At 29.2% G+C, this 13,409-nt stretch overlaps 1 protein-coding gene across 1 annotated transcript; it reads left to right on the plus strand.

Moving 5' to 3' along the window:
• The first annotated feature begins 12,499 nt into the window (after positions 1–12,499).
• Positions 12,500–13,210, plus strand: LOC119662206 (S-phase kinase-associated protein 1-like). Its single transcript, XM_038071781.1, has 2 exons — positions 12,500–12,592; positions 12,656–13,210. The coding sequence occupies exon 2, from the start codon at positions 12,699–12,701 to the stop codon at positions 13,083–13,085; it is 387 nt and encodes a 128-aa protein (XP_037927709.1). The 5' UTR covers positions 12,500–12,592; positions 12,656–12,698; the 3' UTR covers positions 13,086–13,210.
• Positions 13,211–13,409: the final 199 nt, after the last annotated feature.

Here is a 13,409-nt window from a genome sequence, read left to right on the forward strand (position 1 = left end):
AATTGAGGCCTTAGTTCTTGCAGTTTGCTGAAAATCTTAAATATTAAGATACAAATATATATTAAAATATTTTCAATAAATAATGTATGATTCAGTGGTTTAATAAAATCCGTTTCAAAATGTTGTAAAAACAATTGTTTTGAGTTATTGGGGGGGGTTGGCTCATAAGGCACATGAGATATTTAACACAGCTGTGACTATTTGATAGTTAACTATTGTTTTCACTTAACATAGAAGTAAGTTAGTTTGTTCTGTTTTGTTAAATGATATCGATAATTATAGTTCATTATATCTATTTGATATATACAGGCGTTTAGGAATCAAGTGTTTTATTTCAATTTAATTAAGTCTGAATCTGTTTTTCACAAATGAATCAGAAGCAAAATTCCTCTAAGCTGCTGTTTTCACGAAATTATTCAATTCCAGTGTGAATATTAAAAAGCTGGTTATATCTCATGACTTCTTTTAAATTATTCCACGAAATCACATTACATCTTTATGTAAAATAATTTCAAACGTTAACATATCATATAATATATCGTACAATCTGCATTGGTTAATTCTTTTACGTTTTGTGCGACGGGAGGTAGAGGAATGCCTACACAGTGATCATGATGCAGCGCCCTATCTCTCATTCCTGAAGACCATGCCCTACGCCGAGGTTACGTTAATATTACTTCGAAGTAGCGTCCCTATTAATGTTTAAGACTTCCATCGATGTGGCCTGCTTCCAGGCATCTGCATTGGTCAAAAAGAGATAGATAAAATTCAATGGAACTTATATTTGAGAAAATTTTCTTCAGATATTTGTAATATACTTGAAAGATAATAAATCAAATTTCGTAGCAAGTATTGCACATGATAGAATCAAATAGATTCTTAGGAAAAAGATCTCAGATTTTATAATAAGTTTATAAAATATTTGTCCCTATTAAATTTGTGAAGCTTATATCTCGTTTCCTACTGAAGTGTACTAGAACCTCTTCCATACAAATTTTTTAATCTGGAATTTGTTTGTGTATTTAATATTTGAGTCTTTTCACTACATGGTGATAAATTCATAATTTAATATTGTGCGAATGTCCACATTTCTGTTAGTAGTCAAGAATGTTTTCTACAACAATTAAAAAGTAGTATTCAAATATAAATAGAAGTAATGTTGAAAAAGTTAAGCGATGTGTCTCTCATGAATATTACTAAGTTCTCGACACGAACATCTCTATACAAGTTCAACAGTCTTATGTAGGAATCTCTATCAAGATGGTTTCATGATCCTTTTGAACGCTTGAGATTGACATGAGTAGAGACATTATAGTGTAATTTTAGAAGCCTTACCATATCCTACACAGCTACAGAAGAAAATCTATCACAATATTTATTAATAAAAGTATAATTTTTTTAATGTTGTGCTTTCCACTATTTATAAACAGAAAGAATATTTAAATACTTGAGCTTGAGATTGTTTGATGAAAACATAGTCCTTTCAAAAGAATTTTTTACTGAAAGTAAGACCCAAAATGTTTTCTAGCATATGCGCGCCATCTATGTTATGTTTTAAATAAAAAAAAAATAATATACAAATATAAGAGTCATTTATCATAGCTATAATGCCAGTTGAACTGCATTTTACTATCATCATCTTTCACCTTATGAAAAATTAATAAAACTCCAATTTTGAATCGGATTGAGTAAAAGTAATCACCAACTGAGATATTAATCTATATCACCTAATTGCAGTATATTCAACATCCTTTATATATTTTTGTAACCTATGTAATAGAAATGTCATCAAGTCATTGTTATCCGTGCTCAAATAATTTTACAGCATATTTTTATAATTTAAATATTAATTTAAAATATTAAAATATTAATTTAAAATTAATATTTATTTTATTTTAATCCGAGCTTTTTTGTTTTTAATGTAGGTGGAAAGCATCGACAGCTCCATTATGAGACTTCAACCCACTAAACCACCTCTTAGGAATGAATGGAGAAGATTTCGACAGCAATGATGAAATTTTATTCCAGTAATCAGGAGAGAGAGATGAAAACAGATAGACTTAATACCTAGTGGGCTAGATTCATCGAAGCTAGAAAGCGTGGGGGAAAGTTAGGGAGAATGGGTAATACTGAAGGGGCTTAAATTTATTATTAAATTTATAGAGATTGAATTATGCTCAAAGGTTGCCAATATTTAATACAGTTATAGAAAATAGTCTATGCCACAATCTAGTATTAGCTCTTATTATGCTCTATAAATGATATATATGTATTTATAATAATTTATAATATATTAAATATTTTATAAGATATTGGATTTAATGCATTATAGTATGTTATATCAAATGGTATGACATTAGAAGGCGCACACACATAATTATGTATATTTCAAATATCTTAATTTAGAATTTCAGCAAAAGGATGTCAAGGCACATTTTCCAATATTAGAACTGCTTTAATTAATATAATTTTTTCATACACAGCAGTTGTATGGTTAGCCAAAATTCAATTTATTAAAATAATAATAAAAATTGTCGTTGTTGTTGTACACTACTTTTCGAAATCTCTCTAGGAAAATACAATAGTTTATATAAAGTGTAATCGCTGCCGTCACAACTGACATTAAATCACGATTTTTGTATTAACTGATTAATTATATTTAATTTATTTCTCTGAGTTTCTAATATTTAATATCATTTATTTGAGTTGCCAATAAGAACCCATGGGAAAAATATATTCTAAACTCAAGAACTAAATCCAGCTTGATTTTTATTTTATAGGATCATAAGATTCAAGCCTGTTTGTTGTTTTTTTTTTTGTGGCTGGAACAGATCTTGATTACCAGAATAAAGTAGTTATAAGTCAAATTTTTTCCATGTTTATTGATTAATACTTAATATAACCCGAAACATTGCCATTCGAGACTATATATAGAATACAGTTGACAGTTGGTTTTTTAAAAAAACACTGCAATACCAGACTTTAAAAGAAAGTTTTTTTAAAGTTTATGGTCACACGACGAAATTCAATGCCACAATGACTACAACCAGCTAAATGATAATGACCTCAACAGTTGCAGAGATAGAAAATGCTGATATAAAAGTTCATTTTAATATGTAATTATATACGGTAGGAAAACAGTCCTCTAATTTCACGAGAACAGACGTGTTTATGAATTCTAGGTCTAGCAATAAAATCGCATTAACATAAAAAAATGTATTAACATAAATTTCGCAGAACATTGACATTATATACGAGTTACACTGCCAACTAAAAGTATGGGAATAGAACCAATATAATATAAATAAAAACAGTTTAAAAAAAAGTGATTAAATTGCTACTATATTTTTAAATGTGATATATATTTCTCAGGAAAGAAAAATGTTTTTATATGAAATATTTGGTATAATTTATTGAAATAAATATGTGCTTATGCAACAGGTTATATGTTTCGAGGTCCTTATCATCCAAGGCAATATTTGTTTACAATACGCAACGTTTAACAACCGCAGCACATATTATATATATATTTTGAAAATTTAATACAAAAATTTTGCTTTAAATTTTTCGTAGAGATAAGTCTTACTTTCCGCTTGATAGACATGTCAAAAAATGTCAAAAAATGAAATTGTCACATCTGGAGCTTTTGTGCTCACAAGGAATCGGTTAAACACGCCCATGAAAAGAAATCAGACTTATAAACGAATTATACAAAAATTCTCAACTGGGAAATAAAAATTGATTATTAAAAGACTTTAGTCTAAAGTAAACATCAGGAAACATATTTTTAACAATAATAAAAAATTGACATAATGGGTCAATCAACAACTACCCATCATAAGAATTAGTTAACATGACTGATATCTCTTCGGCTATCAATTTTTTTTTTTTGTTGAAGATACTGCCCTCGTCTCCAGAGTCCATCCAGATTTCTTTCGTACAAAGTCTATGCATCATTATAACAGTATCATACAAATCAGCCAATACATGGAAAGATTTTCCATTTATAAGTCCTTACACAATATTTTTTTAATACATTCAAACTAAACATCTACATCTTCATCAAGTTCCCAAATTTTCCGACGACGATCAATTATTTTCACCCACTGCATTTAAAAAAGGGTTTCATGAATTAATATTATAAGATCATTATAAGAAATTAAAAATTCACTTACCTTACTCTAATATCTGATACGATAGATTCCCAATAATTTCGGATTAAATTTGAAATGTCGTATTATTTTCTATGTTGACAACTAGATATTCAAGATTTAAAGCGCAAAGCCAGAATAAGGTCTGTGGAGAGGATGCTGGGGGTGGCGACGTTATGTAGCCATAATTTATTAGTTTATCATAATTTATTTATAATTTAATAAAATGATTATTAAACATTAAATACCATATAGCACTATAATATGATTAAGTTGATCTCATAATGCAGTTAATTATATATCGTATGTTAGTTATTAACATTTTTAGTTAAAAATGTTAATTGTAATGTTTTTGTTATAAAAATTAAAAATAAAAATATTATAAAGAAAAACTCATTACAAAAACAAAATATTTTTTAAAAATAGAAACATTCTTCCATCAGTTTTCTATACGTTAGAGTTACTTCCTCAATGCAAATCAAGTAACTAAGGTTCTTTTAAATTGAATAACGTATATATACGTTATATATATATGTATATATACATGTTAGTATTATGTACTAATTTATTTCAAAAAAAATAATAATGTTAGATTATAAGTTAGTTTTATTACCTAGACCCATTACCGTCGCTGTGATAGAAGTTTCTCATCAAGTGACGGACTTTGCAACTCGTATATCTGAAATCAATTACTTTTATGACTCGATAATAAATTTGGTAAAAGCAATGATTTGTTGAAGTAAACATTCTCTTTCATACAGATCGTAGATAAAATTGTATATAAAATAATTATAAAATTGACTCTTCTGGAACGTTTCGGAAAGATACAATTTTCATTGCGGGGTCCGAAAAGTAGTAAACTACAACAACAAAAACTCTTTATATATGTATTTAATTAATTGAATTTTTGGCTGACCATACAGAGGTTTTGAGTATTGCCAAATACCCATCAATAATGGTCTTGGAATTATTTACTAAATTTTTTTATTTGTAAATAATTTTTTGAAACTTCAAGTACCAAGAGAGAAACTCGGGTCCTGCCAAATTTGAAGCACAGAGTCAGCGTTCATCAGTCAACTGATCTAAAGCAATACTTGACTTGTATGTTCGAGTTCTGAGTTTTATTATATTAGAACGAAATCACAGACCAGCTATAGACTTATTGAATTAAATAATTATAGTTATTTTTAGTTGTTAAATTTTAATACTGTTCTTTTTGTGGAGGCATTATTTATATTATGTGAAGGAAACTTTTAAACATTAGTTTCTATTAAGAAATATGATTTCTTTTGTCATAATTGACTTTAAAACTCAAACACAATATTTAATATTTTTATGAATACTAAAAGTACAGGGATCAATCATGATATCGATCTTTTGAAAAACTAATATGGTTCGTTGGCTGATTTGCAATACTTTCTTAGGGTAGTAGTACCTTTACCATAATCACTGCGCTAATGTTTTTTGAACCGATTTTCTCGTAAATTCCTAACACGATTGATGTGATCCAAATGCAATTTCAATATCTGGGTATATAGCGTCGATAGTCCAGTCTCTATATGAGTCTGCACCATATTATTTGGGATATTGTTTGCGGACGAAAGTAATCGAAATATTGAAGTATATTATTATTCAGCGTGATAAGTTGAATCAATAAAGCCATGTCCTTGGGCAAGTCTGTCCAATAATCTGTCTATGTATCAGTTTGTCTGTATGCTGATATATAAATTAGTCATTTAATTATTAGGTGATTAAGTGGTTAGTTTATACAGTAATTTTGGGGTAGATTAAATATCAAATTTAGCTGACAAATCTAAAAAATTCGATTACATCATTTCGCATACATAGCCAAAACATTAAATTTTAAGTGCCCACAATTTTACACAAACAAACAACAGAATATATTAGTGGTAAAATATTTTCATCAGATATTAAAGTGTTGCTAATTTTATAAAAAAAACTAGATATTTTTACAACTTTAAAGCAATTCCTAAAAATCCATGCCATAAAAATATGTTATGATTCCGATTTCATTCACTTTAAATATATCGACTTACAATGAAAAATTTATACCAGGAATTAGAAAAACAACCACAGTGTCGATCATTAGTCAAAGCAGTTGCACATACATAAGCACATAAAAATATATATCACAAACCATAATTTTAATTAAAATAAATAAACATATATATTTATGTACATATATACAATATAGGAGTCCTAATTAAGTACATCTGACTATAGATATACAGTTAATCCATTCATTTAGATACTTTGATGTGTATTAGTGCCACTGAGACCCAGACAGATGAGAACGCTATGCTTTTATTAACCTTTAATCCTTTTTACGATAGTAATTATAATACATATTAAAATGCAAATTATTCTACATATAATAACAAGTACTAAACTAAATGCCTTTAGGTTACTTTCTATATATTACACAAAGGTATATAATTCACATTAAATTCCAAATTAAAATTAAATTGACAGGAAATTAAAAAAAAACTGTTAATTAATATTGAATTTTCGCTCCTATTTACAGAGAGAGTTTTATGTACCCCACAAGTCATTATTTTTCTCTCTAAATCAAAGCTTTCAAAAAAATTAACTAAGTATCTTCTTGCAATAAACCCTTCACATGTACTCCACACAGACTTAACATGGATGAAGAACCACGACTGTATTATAGTATCAAAGGATATTTATATCTTCCAAAATTTTTAGAAACATTATTTGGGTATTATCATATAATACATTTAAGATAATATTAAGAATTATATTATATATGTGTGAAATATATACTACAATTAAACTTTGATAATTATTTATAATTTTTATATATCGAATATAAATTAGTTAACTTTAGGTTCAGGTTCCTTATCCATATTTTGAAAGTATTCAAAACGCGAAAGAAGAGAACAACACTATTTCTATTGCCACTAGCAATAGAAATTTTCAAATAAAAATATATTAAAACGATTTACAAACATCAAAATGTATTTATTGCATATCAAAATATTAACGCTTACTATAAGAACCCAAATCCCAAAATATATATATTATGTTAAGTAATTTAATTTTCTATTGCCACTAGCAATAGAAATTTTCAAATAAAAATATATTAAAACGATTTACAAACATCAAAATGTATTTATTGCATATCAAAATATTAACGCTTACTATAAGAACCCAAATCCCAAAATATATATATATTATGTTAAGTATTTTAGTTTTATTCAGGAACAAACTTCATGTTGGTTAGTAATTCAAATTCAAAGTTTCGGCGGCTGACAAGCCCAAGAAATGTCCATATATGGCCTTACGAGCATCGTCTACTAGCGGCGGTATTTTAAGATTTATTGCGCATGCCATCATTGTTACCATGAAATAGTAGTCGTTTTTGAAAAATGTATCATTCCATGGTGAAACCGGTCCATGATACGGATAGTGATGATAGAGAGTCAACCACTTGATAACGTTATCAAGGGTTTGATTTTTAATAAATGGAATAGTCACTTCAACGCCTTCTTCAATGGAACCTGTTTCAACTAAATCCATTATCAGCCCCATACGCTGTGCAATGTCAATATGTACTTCGAATATATAACCATCACCAGATATTAATTTGATCATCAGCATTTTGAATTCAGTGCTCTGTTTAAATTTCCGTTGACTTATATTTTATTTGCCCTCCTTTGAGTCTAAGTAAATGTCTACTAGCAAGGTTGCTCTTCACCACTCGATATTATCTACAAAACTGAAGCTGATGGTAACATATCATGCATATAATGACTTAACATAATGATGCCACATTATCAAATTATTTCAATTGAAGTTTTATAATCAGCTCAGCCGTATTACTTTATTTTACGTTTTATAAAAGCTTATGTTTTACATGAAGCGCAAAGTAGAAAAAATTTAAAGTCAGTCAATTCCATAAACAAAATTGTGTCGCCAAATAATCATTCATGAATCGCAGAAGCAGTTTAAAGGAGATTAATTGATTTTGCATAGGGATTTAGAATGAACAATACTTGGAATATTCTTTCTCATAAGTGTTTGATTGTTTTCTAATCACTTCTGGAATAAGTTAGAAGAAAAGCCTCGGGGGAAACATTTCAGGAAATAGATCCTTCCCTTTTAAATATAACCTACGCGTAATTATAACTATACAGTTCTGATATATACAATGTTTGCTTTTATATTTCAATATAAATGTCCACTGCTTACAACCGATTATCTAAAAATAAAACTATTATGTCGAACAAAGTTATACATTTTGTGATTCCGAAAGTAAATTTAAAATATTTGCGTGGTCCTTGCCATTAGGCATAACACACATTCTCTTTTAAATGTCCTCTACATAAAATCTTAGAATACTTGATTTTTTGGAAATTACTTTCGATCATATGTCGACATATAGTTGACAATAACTGTACAATTTTAATGGAAAGAGTCAGAAAGTATCCCCTTGAAATGGAAGAATATCGATTCTCAAGAGTAAGCGTATAGTTTCCTGATCACCACCATTGCCATGATTTAAAGCAACGATAGAACTATTACAGCTCTGTAATTTTTGGAGGATTATAATTATTTGCTATAGCAAATAGCTAACTATTTTAGTCTTAAAAGATGGAAAGACTTAACGATATGCAGGCATTTGTATGCAATCTGGCCAAGTTCCGATAAAAGGAAATTCAAAAATTCTCATTGAGATATCCCGTTGGTAGATTTACTTACAGGTCACTGTAAACTAGAAAACCCTGCTATAAGATTATGTCTCCCTTTCAATTAAATTTGACGCACCTGTGAAGAAGACGAAGTGAGTAACTCTCATCTACTATGTTTTTGCCCAGCTTTAAGCCCTGAGTTTTTCTATATATACGGTGATACAATGGGCCAATAGGCCTAAGTGAATCCACCAGGGATCGCCGGTATAACCTAACCTAACCTAACATTCTTTCAAAATATTATAGGTAGTCGTGTATATGAAGGAGTTGGAATTTGCAAATTGACTAATGATAATAACTAACTATATAATTAATATAAATACCATATATAATTATATTAATTAAATTAAACAATCAATCGAAATAAATAGATTTAACACTCATACGGAACAAAATTCCCTACTGTCGGGACGGACAGACAACAATCAACTATGTTTTATCTTCTTTCTTAAGAATCTTATTATTATCCGTCATTATCATCTATTTTACTTAGCCAACCAAAGTTTTCATAATAATATATTGTATATAAATATTAAATATTAGTGATATATTAAAAACTAGAGAAACTGACAGAGTAACCATAAAAGAACAACTGTGTATCCAGTGAACGGGTAAATTAATGATACTGCTAGAATATTAAAAAGACTAATTTTGGAAGTGATGAGAATGGAATAATTAATGATAGAAACATTTTGACAATTTTCTGTTTAATGCCAAATGAAATATAAATAGGAGTAGTAAACTCTAGTACCATTAGAAAATAATGTGACATACTTCTTTATTTAAAGGACAATGTAATTCAACTGCAGTTCTTTAAAATGCAATTTTTTATTTTGAATTAAGAATCTTCGATATCTTCGATATGACAGCCTTTAACTCAATCTATGGCTCAAAGATGATCGATGCGTTTATCGAACACTTCCCAAATATGGCCTTGTAAAGTATTCATCTATTCAAGAAAAATCACTTCTTGAATACCTCAACACGTTCATTTCAGCCGATAGAAGTCCAAAACAATATAAATGCCTTCGTCCTATAATTTCTTGCGGTCAGTGGTATATCTAAATTTTCATAACACCTCGATCACTTTGCTTTTTAACAAACCACTTAATTGGAAAATAGAAGACATTCAGGGAAAATTTTTTATTCGAATATTAATAAAATTTTACCCGTTTTGGAACTTGTAAATCTTCACCGTGAGCTAATTTTTATATAATTAGCTATAATCTTATATTTTCAGCTCAATACTTTCACTAATGCTCGGATTCCCCTCAATCCAAGTATAAACTCTTTAGATCACTACTGTTGCAAATACAGTTTTTTCCAACATGACGTTTTGCAACACTGCTAATTTTGTCGTATACGTAATATGCTATAGTCTTGACTCAACAAATTGACACATATTGAAACGCTCTAAGTATGGAGGCTTTACTCTAACGAAAACGGACTGTAAGATTCTTACATTTAAATACTATTATACATAAAATTATTTAAAATATGAAGGCGCAAATACTTATGCATTCTTGAAAATAAACAAATCAGCTGTTATTAAGCAAAATCTAGAAGCAGTGTTGCCACCAATTTGACAGTTTTTAAAGTTTGAAATTGATTGCAGTTTAGAGCCATGTTATGTATAGCGAATTCTGTGTATTGTAGTAGTACTACCATCTTGGGTCAACTGTAGCAGCAAACACAACTTGGAAGAAGAAATTAAGAAACAACTTCCGACTATAGACTGTCGAAGCCCTTTGATAATATACTAACGTATATTATCGTTAAGCCTTAAAAAGTGTATGTGTTCTTGACAAATCGACAATATACATCTATCAGCCAAATTCCTTCAAATACAAGTTATTATGAAACTTATTTATATATCTATTATTATTATCTTATTATTATCTTATTAGTATTATCTATTATTTAAATACCTTAAAAAATGTATATTCATGCAATCAGAACAATCTTTAGATCAACATGGCTTCATATGGGCTGAAGAGTGCAGCCGTAAAATCCTTGGTAATCATACAAGGGCTGCCTTTTTGGGCCTAACAATAAAAACACCGTGATCAATCAGTAAAAATGGTTTTATTGTTTTTTCAAAGTATTTCCATTCTCCATTAATACATTTTTGCATTCAATTGAACCATTTTCAGAAGCAGTTTTGCCACTCTAAAGTTGATATATCCAAAACCAGGATTTCAAATGTCTCAACAGTATGTTCGGGCATAGAAAAACGCTCACACCACATATTTTTGTAAATGTTTGGAAAGAAAAAGTCATTGGGTGCCAAGTCGGGACTATAAGGCTCGAGTGCTTAGATATTTTTTTGTTTGAGTTGATGTGTGGAAGCTCGTATTGTCCTAGTGGAGGATGATCTCCTTTCGGCGGTTGGTTTTCCTTAATTCTCTGAAGATTTCACTTTTAAGTGGAATAGTTGTAATATGGTTTTTTTATAAAAACATACGACCCTTTACTGGGATTTGTACCATCCGCGGACAACTTTTATTGAGGTCTGTTCACTTTGGAAGACCCAAACTCTAGATTTCTATTTTGTTTCGGGCTCATAGGCATACATTCATGACTCTTCACTTATCACGATGTCGTAGATGTATTTTGAGCTACGACGACCGTATTTTTCAGCATTACTTTGAGCCAATCAACACGTGTCTTCTTTTGAACGATAGACAGATTATAAAGAATTCAACTGGAGTAAATTTTTCTGAAAGCTAAATGTATATATAAAATTAAATGTATATTAATCCCACTAATGTCTAGGGATGCTTCTAGCTCCCGATATGTAACATGCCGATCCATCTCAATCATTTCTCACACTTCATCAATTTTTCCTGGCACAACACTCGTTGTTGGACGACCTTCATGGACGAACTTCGAACTTATTAAACTGGCGTTTTACAGTCGCTGTATGTGGTGTTTAATCACCAAATTCATTACTAACTTGATCAATGCAATCTTTTCTGGTTAATGCGTTATAATAACATTTGTGCTAGAAAATGTCAAATTTTTCGAGCAGATATGACGCAACACTTAAAAGGAGAGATCCGAGACAGTTCTCTTTCTTAAAAACAGAAGAAAAAGAAAACCTCATTCGACTTGACTAATCAGAAAGTTCTTATACAAACATAACTGTTATTGATGCACAAGAATGTTTGATAAGCACATACTCTCATGCCCCTACCTATGCTATTAACTTGGGTACTAGTTTAGGTGGTGACAGTTTCCAATAAGCCCTTTGGGTGTGTGTACTTATAAAGGGTCACCATTTTAAAGGCTAAATTCACTTCATATATTAATTTACTTGTACTTAAAGACCGGGAATTAGATATATATCAGTTGCACTTACTATTATCAATCAAAGGGAATATAAAGAAAGCAAGATCAAAAATTATATCGTTGTATTTATTTAAATGATCTTCAAATTTATTAAAAATTTTATTTACTCCAAATATCTTTACGAAATCATAACATTTCAAAACATTTTCAAAATATCTAGCAACTTTGCAACACTGTAAGAACATCTTCACCACACTTGACTTCTGTACGATTTAAACAATATCAGCCGCGCTTGACTTGAGCTTTTAGCAATAGATTAGTGAGTTGAAGTAGTTACTGACGGCGAAATCGTATCTTTTGTTTCACAGTTAAATTTAACTAAAAATTTTCAAAAGTATATAAAAAGCTATTGAAAGAGTGAGATATATAAACTTATACAATTTTACCTAAATTAAGTGAATTTATTCTTGTGATTTGCAGATTTGTTTCTAAAAGATTAATAAGTGATCGATAACGAACTATAATGTCTTTAATATATTTGCGAGGAGCTGACAACTCATTGTTTTGCATTAACATGGAAGTTGCTAAACGTTCGGGTGTCATATTGGGATTAATTGAGGTCGGCGATGTTCGCCCGGGGGATGAAATACCATTGATAAATATCGACTTTTATGTATTAGAAGCCGTCGTACACTGGTTAAATCATTATTATATTAATCCATATAATCCGGCTATAGTGGCACCATGGAGTCAATACTTCTTCTATAAGGATATTCATTTGTTGGCCTCTATAATGGCAGCCGCATGTGACTTAAATATACTTGATATGATCAAGGATATGGGCAACATTATTGGTCTTGTGCTAAGAACCAAGACATTGGACGAATTAATCGAACTTTTCGGCCATTAAATAAATTAATGTTTCGGTATGATTTTATGATTATAAAAAATTATATTATTAATACAATAGTTTAGTATTATTTGAGATGCCAATTTGCAAAATGACCACTGTCATATGTTAAAAAAATAGTTATATGTGTGTTTTTATAAATAAATAATTTTTAGTTTTAAAGCTAAACCAATTTTTCTTTTAAACTTAAAGTTACAGATTTTTTATATAAATTATTAAAAAACTATGATTGTTGTTTAAAGTGCTTAGAAAAAGAATTTTTTTTTAATTTTCTATTTTAATTATTTTTTTGTAAATATTTTTCAACAAAAAAATTTTTTTTAC

This window comes from Teleopsis dalmanni, chromosome X (assembly GCF_002237135.1).
Source record: "Teleopsis dalmanni isolate 2A chromosome X, ASM223713v2, whole genome shotgun sequence".
NCBI lineage: Eukaryota > Metazoa > Arthropoda > Insecta > Diptera > Diopsidae > Teleopsis > Teleopsis dalmanni.

Bases quoted from the DNA above. Each gene is read 5' to 3' on its own strand.
- LOC119662206 (XM_038071781.1), top strand. From the start codon at position 12,699: ATGTCTTTAATATATTTGCGAGGAGCTGACAACTCATTGTTTTGCATT.